The sequence below is a fragment of the Sylvia atricapilla genome, chromosome 4 (assembly GCF_009819655.1).
Source record: "Sylvia atricapilla isolate bSylAtr1 chromosome 4, bSylAtr1.pri, whole genome shotgun sequence".
In the NCBI taxonomy this organism is placed as follows: domain Eukaryota; kingdom Metazoa; phylum Chordata; class Aves; order Passeriformes; family Sylviidae; genus Sylvia; species Sylvia atricapilla.
The window spans coordinates 30,510,215-30,522,681 of record NC_089143.1 but is presented as its reverse complement, the minus strand read 5'-3'; the positions used below and the strand labels follow the sequence as shown (position 1 = coordinate 30,522,681).

General features: G+C 37.7%; 1 protein-coding gene across 1 annotated transcript; it reads left to right on the top strand.

Annotated features, from left to right (window-relative positions):
• The first annotated feature begins 1,077 nt into the window (after nucleotides 1–1,077).
• Nucleotides 1,078–9,621, top strand: TRMT44 (tRNA methyltransferase 44 homolog). Its single transcript, XM_066317435.1, has 6 exons — nucleotides 1,078–1,169; nucleotides 3,776–3,882; nucleotides 4,562–4,745; nucleotides 5,413–5,803; nucleotides 6,659–6,775; nucleotides 9,169–9,621. Exons 1-6 carry the CDS (start codon nucleotides 1,143–1,145, stop codon nucleotides 9,399–9,401), a joined length of 1,059 nt encoding a protein of 352 aa, XP_066173532.1. The 5' UTR covers nucleotides 1,078–1,142; the 3' UTR covers nucleotides 9,402–9,621.
• The last annotated feature ends 2,846 nt before the right edge of the window (nucleotides 9,622–12,467 follow it).

The following is a 12,467-nucleotide window of genomic DNA, read 5'->3' as shown; positions in this document are numbered from 1 at the left end:
AGCTTCTCTCTCACAAGATGTGTTCATGAACTTATTTTATCCAAACTGAATTCTACTTGTGATGTTCTGAAAATGTTTTTCTATAACTTTGAAAGCAGTCCTGAGATTTCTTAATTAAAAATGCCTAACAGCATAGGGTACTTTTGAGAGTAAAAATGTGGCAACATAATAATTCAGTTTCTTGCGGCATAGTTTCTGACACAGGAGGAAAGAAAAGTGAGACTAAACAAAACCCACTGAAGTTGGGTTGGTCTATTTAAGAAAATTGCATTTTCCACTTTCGAGAGAACTTGGAAAAATTTATAGAGGAAATGAGTATCTCTTATTAAATAAAAAGATGTCATTAGGGATGTAGGGAAGTGTTCCAAGTTCTCCTAGCACAAGGTTTCTATTCATGTGTGGCAAGAAAACTTTTGTGTAAATAAGCTGCTGTTCTCCATGTGGATTTTTCATTCAGTCAGTTATTTTGTGCTGACAAACATTGACTGTCAAAAGAATCACATATGAGACTTTTTATGAGACTTTTTTTTTAGTGACTGATTTTGCTTAGTTCTGCACAAGGTTCTTGAATTTCAAATGCTACACATTCTTCATTTCTTGCTTTACTTTCCCGTCTATTTCCTCTTCCCTTTAATTCAAACAGGGGAAAAAAAGTGTTTGGGCTTCAGTAGTTGAAAGGTGGTGTCCACTAAGGGCTGCTTAGAGCAGCATCTTCTGTGAGCCCTGTGGGCACTGCAGTAGTACGCGCCTTGTACAAGGTTTTGGTATTTTAAATACAGACCAACCAAAAATCAGCTTTTACATTTGTAGGGATACAGATTTTCAAGAGCAGTCTCAGTAGGTGTGCCTAGGTAAAGTTTTGAACCACATATATTCTTAAGGTTTCCTAGTAATTCCTTTCATATTTCAAAGAGAAGAAAGAGACTAAAATTATGCAGCTTCTGCCTGAAATGGCAAAGATGTTTTTTTTTGTTACATGTCTAAATTTTAGCATGAATGAAATAATCAAAGTTCATATGTACATTTACTGAACCTATTAGAAATTTCTGCTAAAAGTATTACTTAAATTGAATCTTTCTGTTGTCCAAATATTTCAGCATTCAGGCAGAGGAATTGATGTGAGGAGAAGAAAAATATGGGACATGTATGGACCAGAGACACATTTAGAGGTATTATGCAAATGTATGTCAGTCTTACTGATATGTACATTTATTCATTTGTTCATTGTTTCAGGTTATATTGATGCAAGTGTAATGAAGCATATTGGGCTACAGACAGTTGTTTAAAGGGGCCTGTGGGTTTTGTATGATGCTACCCATATCCCTTGGGGCTAAAGTAAGTTGTAAAGGAAATGATGAGAAAAATATTGTATTGTACCCTTGCATATTTGCAACTTGCTTGTTTCTCAGCCAAGAGCCACTGGCGTGACTTCTCCTTGTGTGTACAGACATGCACAGAATGAAACAAGCTTTCTTTTTACTGGAGGATCATTGTTAAGCAGCTTTCTTTGTGCCACTAGCTCATAAAAGATAATAAAGCCACCCATAATTTTGGATATTTTCTTGGAAATGATTTTGACCTTCTCGTGGTATGTTCTGTTTTGGGGGCAGAATTGTTCTTGAACCTCAGAGGAGCCAACCTAAATAATTGCAGTAACAGCTTTCAAAAATGAACAGAAAAATGAGTCTTCAAAAGGGGTTATATTTCAAGTTTCATGTTAGCATTTTTATGAACAATTCAAGCATTAACCTTGATTCCAGACATTTTTAATCGATATTCATTAAAGTGTGGTGCCAATGAGCAATTGCCCTTCTGAGGTGACGTGTTCCTAGTTTCTTGTTTTTTAAGTCTAAAATTTCTTACTCTGTTCTGTCAAAAATCATCAGCTCCTAATATAGTAAAATAATTTTCCACCTATGGTTATTGTTTAGTAGTGTTGTTTGGAGTTCATTCAATATATCTTTGAATGCTAACACATTAAATTAGCAAAGAACATCAGTTTTTACAGATGAGAGGTCACAGATTTCAGTGTTGTGTAGCTTTCTCTTTGCCACCCTGCCATTTTTGGTTCAGGTTGCCAAAACTGCTATATTCCTTTGCTACAGTCTGCAAGCAGATCTTACTGAAAAGCTTCAAGAAACAACCCAAACATCAAGCTGTGGTGCTCCAGGTTCCTGTTGTACTGTGTTAATTCACATCTGATCGTGCTGGACAACATTGTCTCTTGATCTTTGTCTGGGCATGTTCCTTTTTCTGCCCAGAAAGAAACTAAAAAAATATGCTGAGGAAAGTGATGATTTATGCTGGAAGCAGTTAGACAGTGAACAGGAAGGGTGAAATGATTTTGCAAATCTCCTGTAGCCATAGGAGCCGCAGAAAGAAAAAGCACATGCTCACAGCTTGTTGTTACCCCTGAAGCTAATTTTGTTTTGATCTTTACTTACAGCATTAGTTGCAGAGTGGATGTTGCCATCTGTGTGGTTCAGCACAATACTAACAACGTAAATGGATGTAACAGGTCACACTTTGTGTTTCCAAACTGCTGTCAGATGTGGAGAATACAAATTTGATTAGGGGTGGCTGTCAAAATGGCCAGTGTGGCACTGATAATTCATGCTATGCCTAACCTGAATGATCAAAACTGAAATGTGAAGTATGAGTAATGTGTTTAATCAACCTTAAACACTTTAAGGATTGGTAATTTAACATCCAGTAATCTGCCAAAAAAGAACTTGCTACATTCATTATCTAGAAATGTTTATACATGTCTAAAAATGAGCTGTAGTATTTAAAGTGAACAATCTTAAGTGAGCAGTCACCATATTGATCCTTAAGAGAGATTTGGAAAGTAACCAATATAGTCTGAAATTCCCTAATAAGTGGTTTTGTTTTATTTTATTCTTTAATTCCTATACAGGTACTGATTTGCATGTACATGTGAATTTTGAGCTCTTGAAATGTATATTTTCTGTATAAAAAGGGATTGTGGGTATCATTTTCAGAATGTTTCCTAAAGGTCTGTGGAAATTCAAATCTAAAACTGTTTTCAAATTTGCCCAGTATTTTTTCTAATATTCATACACATTTTTTGGGAAGAGTGTCTACTTTGATGGTGTCAACATCTTTCAGTACTTCCTCTGCTGAACTTAGTTAAAAGTGAGGAAACATATTTGTGAGGCACAAATGTTATAGGCGCTGTAAAACATTTGAATTTAGCCTGTAGGAAAAATTCATCCTGTTGGTTTTATTTGGGCTTTCTTTTGTTTGTTATTGTTTTATTATATGTGAATGATAGCATGTGAAGAGTGGAGTTCTGCATAGTAGGATTTGATTTGGGCAGCATCTGTGAAGGAGGAGAAAATAACAATGAAGCTGTGTTCTGATTAATTGCTGTGTGAGTCCTACAGGACTTTATTTGCCTGACAGCAAATGAACTGCCTTTGTGAAAAACTAGGTTCAGGCATACAATGGACAGAAGGACATTGGCAAGAAATCATAATTTAGTGTATGATATTTGTTTATATATATTCAAATGCATGATATCTTAATCTGAGTTGTAACTACTTTTTTCTGACCCATGTTTTATGGGTGTTTGCTTAATTACTTCTCTGTAGCTATAAAAATTGCTAACTGAGGAAAACATTGTTGGTGTCTGTGGTGCTCATTCACCTTGTATTTGTCAGCTGGTATTACTTTATATTATTGCTTAGTGCTTTAAATAAAATGCTTTGAAGAAACCTGTAATAGAATTCACTTACTGTGTTCTTTTTTTTAGGAAGCTACGATCGTTCCAGGTGACAGTCATCTCTTTCCAGATACTGACTGGCTCATTGGAAACCATTCAGATGAGTTAACACCATGGATACCTGTAATTGCAGCTAGGTATTTTTGCAGAGGGAGGGGAGTGGGATGGGCGGAATTAAAAAACCAAACAGGCAGAAGTAAAACAAACCACCCACCAACCGCTCCCCCCCACCCCCGGGTAATTACCCATGTGGGCTTGGTAAAATCTGTCAGCTTTGGTTCCACACCTCTTGTTCTTGTAACACTGGTTACTTTTGATGCAAGTTGATTATTTTTACAGAATGTTTCTCTTTCTGTGGAGAACCACCAATGCAGTATTTACTTTGTCATGGAATTCAGTGCAGCATTTTGCTCTTGAAATTTAAAAACCAAAACTGCTTTTTATTCCTTATACATGAAGCTGTTGTTTGGGGTTTTTGTTGTGTCTTTTTTTTTTTCCTTGTAAATACAAGCTTATGCTTCTGCCTTCCCTTGAGCTGTTGTGCTCTTTACCACCAGCAACAGTAATTTAGAGTTTTACTTCTGCAAACTAAGTTGGCGAAGTAGATTGCTACATCAAATACTTTGTGAAATGGTATTTTTGATTAAACTTAAGATTTTGACTGAAAGAAGTTGTAAATATTATTGCATGAAGCTGTGTTGCTTAATAAAAAAATCCATTGTTACTTTTATCTGATAGATTGGTTGTTAAATTTTGCTTTTAAATTGTGCTTTCTGCAATAACTTACTGTCCAGCAGTTTGTTATCCTTCTTGTAGGTCTTCCTATTCATGTTGTTACTTCGTTCTGCCATGCTGCTTCTTTGATTTCCATGGAAAATACAGCCGAAGGCAAAGCAAGAAAACTCAGTACAGAGAATATCTTGATTTTGTTGCCCAAGTTGGATCTGTATGTGGCTTTCACGTGGAAGAAGATTGCCTTAGAATTCCATCAACAAAAAGGGTAATTTTGGCCTCTGTAGGTCTTTTGCTTTTTTTTTGGCTTTTAATCTGCTCTGTTTGAAGCATATGGATATTTGTTCGTTGTTATTGTTGTAAGATGAGACTATAGTCATTACTTGATATGGTATACTCTGAAAAGAGAGTAAAAATACTCATTGTTTTCTTGGGAATTCTACTCTTGGTGTTATAGGTACAGTCCTAAAACAGGAAAAAATGAAACATGTCATGATTTTCTCTTACGTCATGCTATAATGATGGAAAACTTAAAACCCCTTTTTTTTGGGCCTTAATTATTCTAGCTGCCTGTCTTACTTTTTTTGCAGTTAATTTTGCTGTTTTTTTCCTGTCCAGTGAAATCCAAAGTGACTTGTTCTCATAGTAGGAAGAGGTGTCCAGCTTTAACTTTCAATAATCCGAGGGTCAGGAGCAGTATTTTTGCTGTGTGATTGTATAGCATGATGGTTTATGATTTGTTTACTGGATTTCTTCTGGGGCACCGATATTTATTTAAAGACTGGAATTAAAAGCCCCTCAGGCATTACTGAGCATTGAGTTGGTATTGGATTTTGTCGTAGGTAGTGAGAAGCCTGCATAAAAGTATGGAGGTTTTGAGGCTGGGTGTAAGTACAGGACTCTGACAGTGATTTTACCTGTTTCTACTAAAATAGGTCAGTTTTATTGGGAAAAGCAGGACGTATGCAGCTGCAGAACGTGCTCAGATTGACCAGCAGATAACACAGTTCATTAACAGCCGTCAGACCTGTGCTGTGGCCACGTGTGACAGAAGGGTTGGATTGAACCATAAGGACCACTGTGGTGGTCTGTGCAAAGAAGCAGGCTCAGAACCTCCTGAAGATGAGACTGAGACAGCTGGTACAATCTGGATGCCTGGATTTCAACCCAGAGAAAAAGTGGAACGAATTAGAAATTGTGCCTCCCTCCCTCGGGATTTTGTAGATGAAGTGGTTCTCAATGTGGCAAACTTGCTGTTAAATGCAGCCCCTCAAAAATCATGTTCTGATAAGCAGGGTGGAAATATGAATACCTGGAATCAAGGAGGTGAACTTGTCTTTCCTTTACACTATCTTTAGCTGGTAGAATATGTCTTTTCCAGCAAATTTACATGTTTGTGAATAGATTTTTAGGCTTTGTTTGACTCTGTGCAGATTTTTAGGAAACACTGAGAGCAATACAGTTGCAATCGAAGGTGCTCTTTTTTTTCCCCCCTATGTTTAGTAGAAGAATATCTTGAATATTTTGAAATTGGAGTGAGACCTTTTCCTGGTTTACATTTAAATACTATTATAGAATCCACTTTTATTCAACCAAACCAAACTAAACCCACAACTCTATCCTATTTGGGGAGACTATCATGGTTTAGAATATTAGCATAATAATTAGCTATAAGTCTGTAAAAGTTTGTGAAAGTGCCTTTAAGTTACAACATGATTAGGAATTTTTAGTTTAGTTTTAGGTACAAAAAGAATGTTAAGCTGCTGTTAATTATAAGCAGTCAGTTCTCACTACTACCATCTTTCCATTTTCTTCCATCTGATTTTATTGTTTACTCACTGTAGTTTGTCATGTGTTATTGACTGAGTCTTCTAACTGCATGCTCATAAACAGTCCTTGTTGCAATGAGGGTTACATGTTACTGTAAAGAAAGAAGAGCAAGTAAAATTTATGTCTTACTATGGAAATTCTGACCTGAGTCCTGTAAAATGAAAGCCACTGATTTATAGAGAATATACATAGAAAATATATACAATACATCATATTGTGAGAAAAAAGTTGCTGCAGTGCTGCTAGATAATTCTGACATTCTGCTCATTTTCATTACCTTATATAGAAGTTGAGTTGTGTTAAGATTTTATATATAAAAGCTTTTAATAATTCTACCATTTTTTATTGCAGAAAGCCTTTCCTTGACAGAAGTGGCAGAACACTTAAATGAAGAGACTTTGAAAAAGCTGAAAAGTGAATATGGAGGCCTACAGACACTACTCAAGAACAATCACCAAGTATTTGAAGGTAAAGGAGTTTTGAGTTTGGGTTTTTTTTCTTAATCATATACTGTATCTCCTCTATATGCAGTTAAAACTTGACTGAAAAATTACTGTAGTGGTGTTTTTTAACTGCTTTTTGTATGTTTATGGAAAACTGAATATTCTTTATGTGCCCATTGCCCCAAGATATTGTTAGTAAAGCTCTTATGAATGAGATTGGTAAGGCATCTATCAGGAAAATGTTCTACACAGGCTGTTTGTGAAAAGACAAACCTTTAGTTTAAGTGGCTAATTTGATTCTATTCTTTGACCTCTTATTTTTGTTTCTTCCCATGGAGGCTGTCAAATACAGAGCAATTTTACTAAAGCATTTAACTGAGGCTTAGCCTGACTGTACCAAGCCCCAAAGTGTAAATGCTGACATGAAACAAAATTAGCCTCTTTAAGAATCTGTAATTGTGAGGCTTGATGTGTTTATGTAGCTTGTGGTAGTTTATGTTTGTGTAGCTTGTGGTAGCATGGCAGGAAGAACTAAGTGGCCCATCTCATTGGCTGGCTGGGTTTGTTGATAGCAGTTTTTTGGGTTTGGGGTTTTTTTCCCTGTTGTAATATGTGGTGACACTGTGCTTTGTGTAATTGATTTGGGGCTTTTTTGTCAGTGTGAAGCTTTGCAAAACCAAAATATAGCTTTGTAGTAATACAAGATCTTCAAGGTTTGATCAGTATTAAAGCTGCTTCAAATTTCAAAGTGTGTTATGTCCTAACAGTTCTGTGTGTCCTGTAAAATAGTGATCAAGTAATCCCGAGTTATGCAACCTGTTTGCTGCCAGTGGTCAATTTAAGCAAGTTTAGTGTCCACTAAAATTTCTGTACACTTGGCTTGTAAAATCCTCCTAAGTTACCATCCATTAAAAAGAGTTGGTCACATAGACTTTATTATGTGTCTAAATTTGGTTCCCTCTCATTAGTAGTAGGTGAAATAGGTTTTGCAGTGTGTTACCTTGTAAATGGAATAAGTGTTTTAAATTGCCTTGGAGGCTGTGTGCACATTACCTGTGAAGAAAGGTCTGATGTAATCCTCGTCTGTCTCAGTAGTTTACATCACATGGATACTCCCCAGGGCTTGGGGGGAGACCATGTGATTCCTCCCTTAGTAGCATAACAAGAAACTTCTGGTGGCCTCCAAGGAAGTTGCTCCTGCCCAGAAAACATGGCTACAGCTCTTTTGTGATCTTTACTGAATTGTTTCTCTTTTAAAATGTGGAAATGGATGGATGTACACACACACTCCAAACAAAAAGTGGATCTTAGAATAACTGGTTGGTGGTAGTTTCTTTAGATCAGGTATGTTGTCCAATACAAGACTGATTTTCTGGGGAAAATTTATGCTTGATCATAAATAGCTGCTAATTTTTCTTCGTCTTTTACGAGGGATTTTAAAGCTCAGCTGAAATTGCTTCTTGATTGGCTTAGTATGAGTTCAGACATGTTTGTGTATCACAAGGAAACCTGGAGACATTAATTCATCCAGTGCAGACTGTGTGATATTCAGCTTTCACTGGACTTGTTACTTTTTGAACAGTGATTATCAGAATGCAAAATGGCATTGGTTAACTATCCCAAGCTACAAGTGTCTGATACAGAAGGTGTGATTGAAGCAGAATATGAAAATAGAGCATGGCAACTTAAACGTGGCAGATTCTTCCCTCTTGAGTTTCACTGTTGTTTGTTATCTGGGTTTTTTTTTTCTTCCTCTCTGGCTAACTTCCTTTCATCTATTCTGTTTACCTGTTTAAGGAGTTGACAGAGATTCACAAGTGTGTGCATGTGCAGTTTATGGTCCTAATACAGTAAATGAATTTAAAAAACCCAAAGTGCTGATCCTTATTAACCAATAATTCAGTGTTGGTTCACATGAAGGCTTAGACTTGTCATCTCCTTGGTGCAGTGCATTTTTGGGTCAGTGAACTGTGGAGGTAGTAGAAGAAGACATTTGCTAATAATCACATTTTAAATGCGAAATCATAAAGTTACAAACTTGGGACGAATTATAGCTTTGAAATTGAAACTCCTTTTGTTAGAATTTGCAATCTAAGTTCAATCTAAGATCCCAACTGCTAAATTTAAAATGACCTAACAAACTTCTACAATGATGATGCAAAGGTACCTCAAACTATTCAGCATCCCCGTAAAACATCTCTCAGGGAAATCAATCAAGTCCTCTTTGTACTATGTCTACATTGTCTTGGTTTGTTGTGTACTTCTTTCTGTTTCTGTACAAATGGTTCGTGTGGTTTTTGCCTGAGTGATCCATTTGTAGAATGTCTTTTATTCACAGAATGTCACTGCAATTTTTTCCAGTATAATTGACCTGGCTGTCTATTAACAGCTGCATTTTTGTTTGTTTTTAAATCTTAGTTCTAAATGGGAGAGTTCATATTCGGGACTGGAGAAAAGAGAAACCACCAAGTAAAACTAAACCTGAAGTGAAACGGCGCCTTTCAGCTGAAGCATTTAAAACACGCCTCTGTTGGTTTTTCATTCATCATCCTGATGGTTGTTCTTTACCTTCTGAAGCTTGCCCATATGCCCATGGGACTGAGGAGCTAAGGCAGTCCCAGACAATTAAAAAGAAAAAACATACACAGTAATAAAATGTTGCAACTTGTGTTTAGGCTTATGTACATAACAGAATCTGTGATTGACTTTGGGACTGCCTAGTGCGTGAACATCTGTACAGTATGGCAGGGGGTTCTCCTCATTTCTGTGCATATTATTTTGCAGTTGATTTACAAGTTCTCCTGTATTTCTAATTCTTTATTTTTTTATTAACAGGGAATAGGTATAATAAAGTACATATATATTTTTGGATTTGTCATGGCTTGTCTAGTGCATGTTTGTGTAAGCAGAAAAGTTTAAAAACCTAATTTCCTGGGAAACTTCTCATGATCCTTAATCAGATCAAAAGTACATGATACAGCATTTTCAAAACCTGAAAATTAGCCTGTTTTGTTCCACATTTTCAAGGAGTGTTAAGGAAACTTCTCTGTCCAACAATCCAGGTGCCACTCTGGCAGCCGCACACACAGTGCCTGAGCTGGGGCTGAAGCTCCTTCACAGCAGGCAGCTCCAGTGAGCCCACAATTGCCGTGCTACGCTCCCTACACCACCAACACTCACACAATCAGACAGGGTTCCTTTACTCCCTGGCCCCAGGATTCCCATAGCACAGTCTCACATGTCTCAATCCTTGATATAATTTAAACTTGGTGCAACAACAAAATAACAACTCAGGCTGCTGCCTCTGATGAGGGACCTTGTACAGAGGAACTCCTGGGGTTTTATACCGTCACAGGCCCAGCACACAAAGTCTGGGAGTCCTCAGCTCCTGCCTCCTCTCTCAGTGTCTGTGGTGCCACAGGTCCCCAGGCCGTTTCCTATGCAAAGGGGGGCATTTCTCAGCCTCTTGCTTGGGGCTCCCACCACCCAGAGCTCAGCCTGCAGCTCATACTGCAGCTGCTCACCTTGCTACCTGCACTGAATGTATTCCTCAAGAGGAGGATTTATGGTTTCTTATAACTCATAGTGACTCTTGGGAGTCAGAAATGAGAGACGTTTCGCTCTTCCCTGGCTTGATAGCTTCCTTTCCATGTTACTATGCAATAATACTGTATAATACCCTTCCTAGTCCTTTCCTTGCTTTTTTTATTGATTCAAAGTAAATGGTTTGCAAGAAGAACTTTCTGGGAAATTACTGTGGAAGCCTTCAGATGTAAGTTTTTAGAGGGTTGTAGGTAAGATTCATAGAATGAGTTGTGTTGAAAGCAACTTTAAATATCATCTAGTTCCAACTCCCCTGCCATGGGCAGAGACATCTTTCTAGATTGGATTACTCAAAGCCTCATCCAGCCTGGCCTTTCCTTTTCTTATTTTCATAGCAAGGAGTAAAATAGAAAATGTGTTTAATAATATTGGGCTGATGGGGTTTCTGTGTATCAGATAACAGAGGAATGTTTAGCACATTGAGCAAGTTACGATTTTCTTTGGTAGACTGTTACTTTCTTGAAAAGGTTTAAATTTTAAGTGCACATCCTAAGAAGAATGGTGAATGGTCTAGAGAACATGTCCTGTGAGGAGCAGCTCAGGGGACTGGGGCTTTTCAGCCTGGTGAAAAAGAAGCTCAGAGGGCTCTTACTACTCTCTACAACCTGAAAGGAGGTTGTAGCCAGGTGGGGATCAGTCTCCTCCCAAGTAGCAAGTGACAGGTTAAAAGAAAGTGGCTTCAAGTTGCACCAGGGGAGGTTTAGATTGGATATTAGGAAAAACATCTTCACCAAAAGACTTGTCAAGCATTGCAACAGGCTGCCCCGGGAAAGGGTAGGATCACTCCACCATGCCTAAAAGTGTCTAAAAGATGTAGGTGTGGCTTTTAGGGACAGGGTGGTGAACTTGACAGTGCTGAGTAAATAGTTGGACTTGATGACCTTAAAGATCTTTCCCAATCTAACCAATTCTATGATTCTATCAACTTACCAGTGAACTCAATTATTACTCAGTGACAGTCATTGAACTGGTGTTATTGTTCATACCTGTTAAGTACTTGTAAAGTTCAATATATGCTGTAGAGCTTTGTGACAAGGACTTGTGTTCTGGCCCATTTTGTACGTTGATAGTGTGGAAACTCAGCTCTGATCTACTGAGACAAGACTTTGATTGCAAAACCTACTGAAGAAAGGGCAAGATTAAAATTACATAAAAAAAGTTACTAAAGAAATGTGGAGGTGGGAGCAATGACACAAAGTTAGTGCAAGTGAGATCTATGGGTAAGAGTGAATTAGGCATGTGAGAACTCTGTAGGAGCTCAGGGAATCTGAAGAAGAAAGGAAGGAAATTAATACAAAGCAGAGGAGAAAGGGAAAGATGACGCTGAGAACACTTTTCAAAACAGTTCCACACACCCTAACTTCAAGCAGCAGGGTACAGTCCACTGCATGAAGATTAAACAGGCTCTAAATCTATTGGCAGGATAGGACCAAAGAACTGACTGAAGTGTTGTATATTCTCCTTTCTTCCTTTGCATTTTTCTTCTGATCTTGAAAGAAGCAGCGCTTGCTAGATCACAGCGACCCTGATGAATACAGCAGCATCTTGCTCGTGGATCATGTACCACATTATCCAATAAGCTAAGTAATACAGATACCTGGTCTACCACTGTCAGGAGCTGCTGTGGGCTCTGAGCCTTTCCTGTAGCTCTGGTTTGCAGTGTTGTGTTGGGTATCACATCCTGAGTTCAGCTCTCATCAGTGTGTCACAGGCAGGACGGATTTTGCACATTTCAGAAAAAAAAAAAAAAAAAAAAAAAAAAAAAAAAAAAAAGTACCCTGAGCTGAATTATCTACTAAGGGCCATCCATGTTGGATGTTGTTCAGTGAAGGTTATTGCACTAAGGACTCTATTACTAAAAACAGAGTAAGTCAGGGAAACTCTAACTCCCATGAAGCAGGACAGCACAGAAAGGGAACACAGCTAATAGAGTAGTTTCTGCTGTAAGAATCAGAAAAAACATTTTGCTTATTGAGTGGGGAAGAGTTGAGAAAAGAGAGGAAATTGCATGAACTTGAACATAATCAAAGGATGATATTGCCTGAGTTAGCCTTTATTTGGCTATTTGCAGAGTAAGAAGAGTTCTCAAGATGCTTATTTATTGTTTTAAGCAT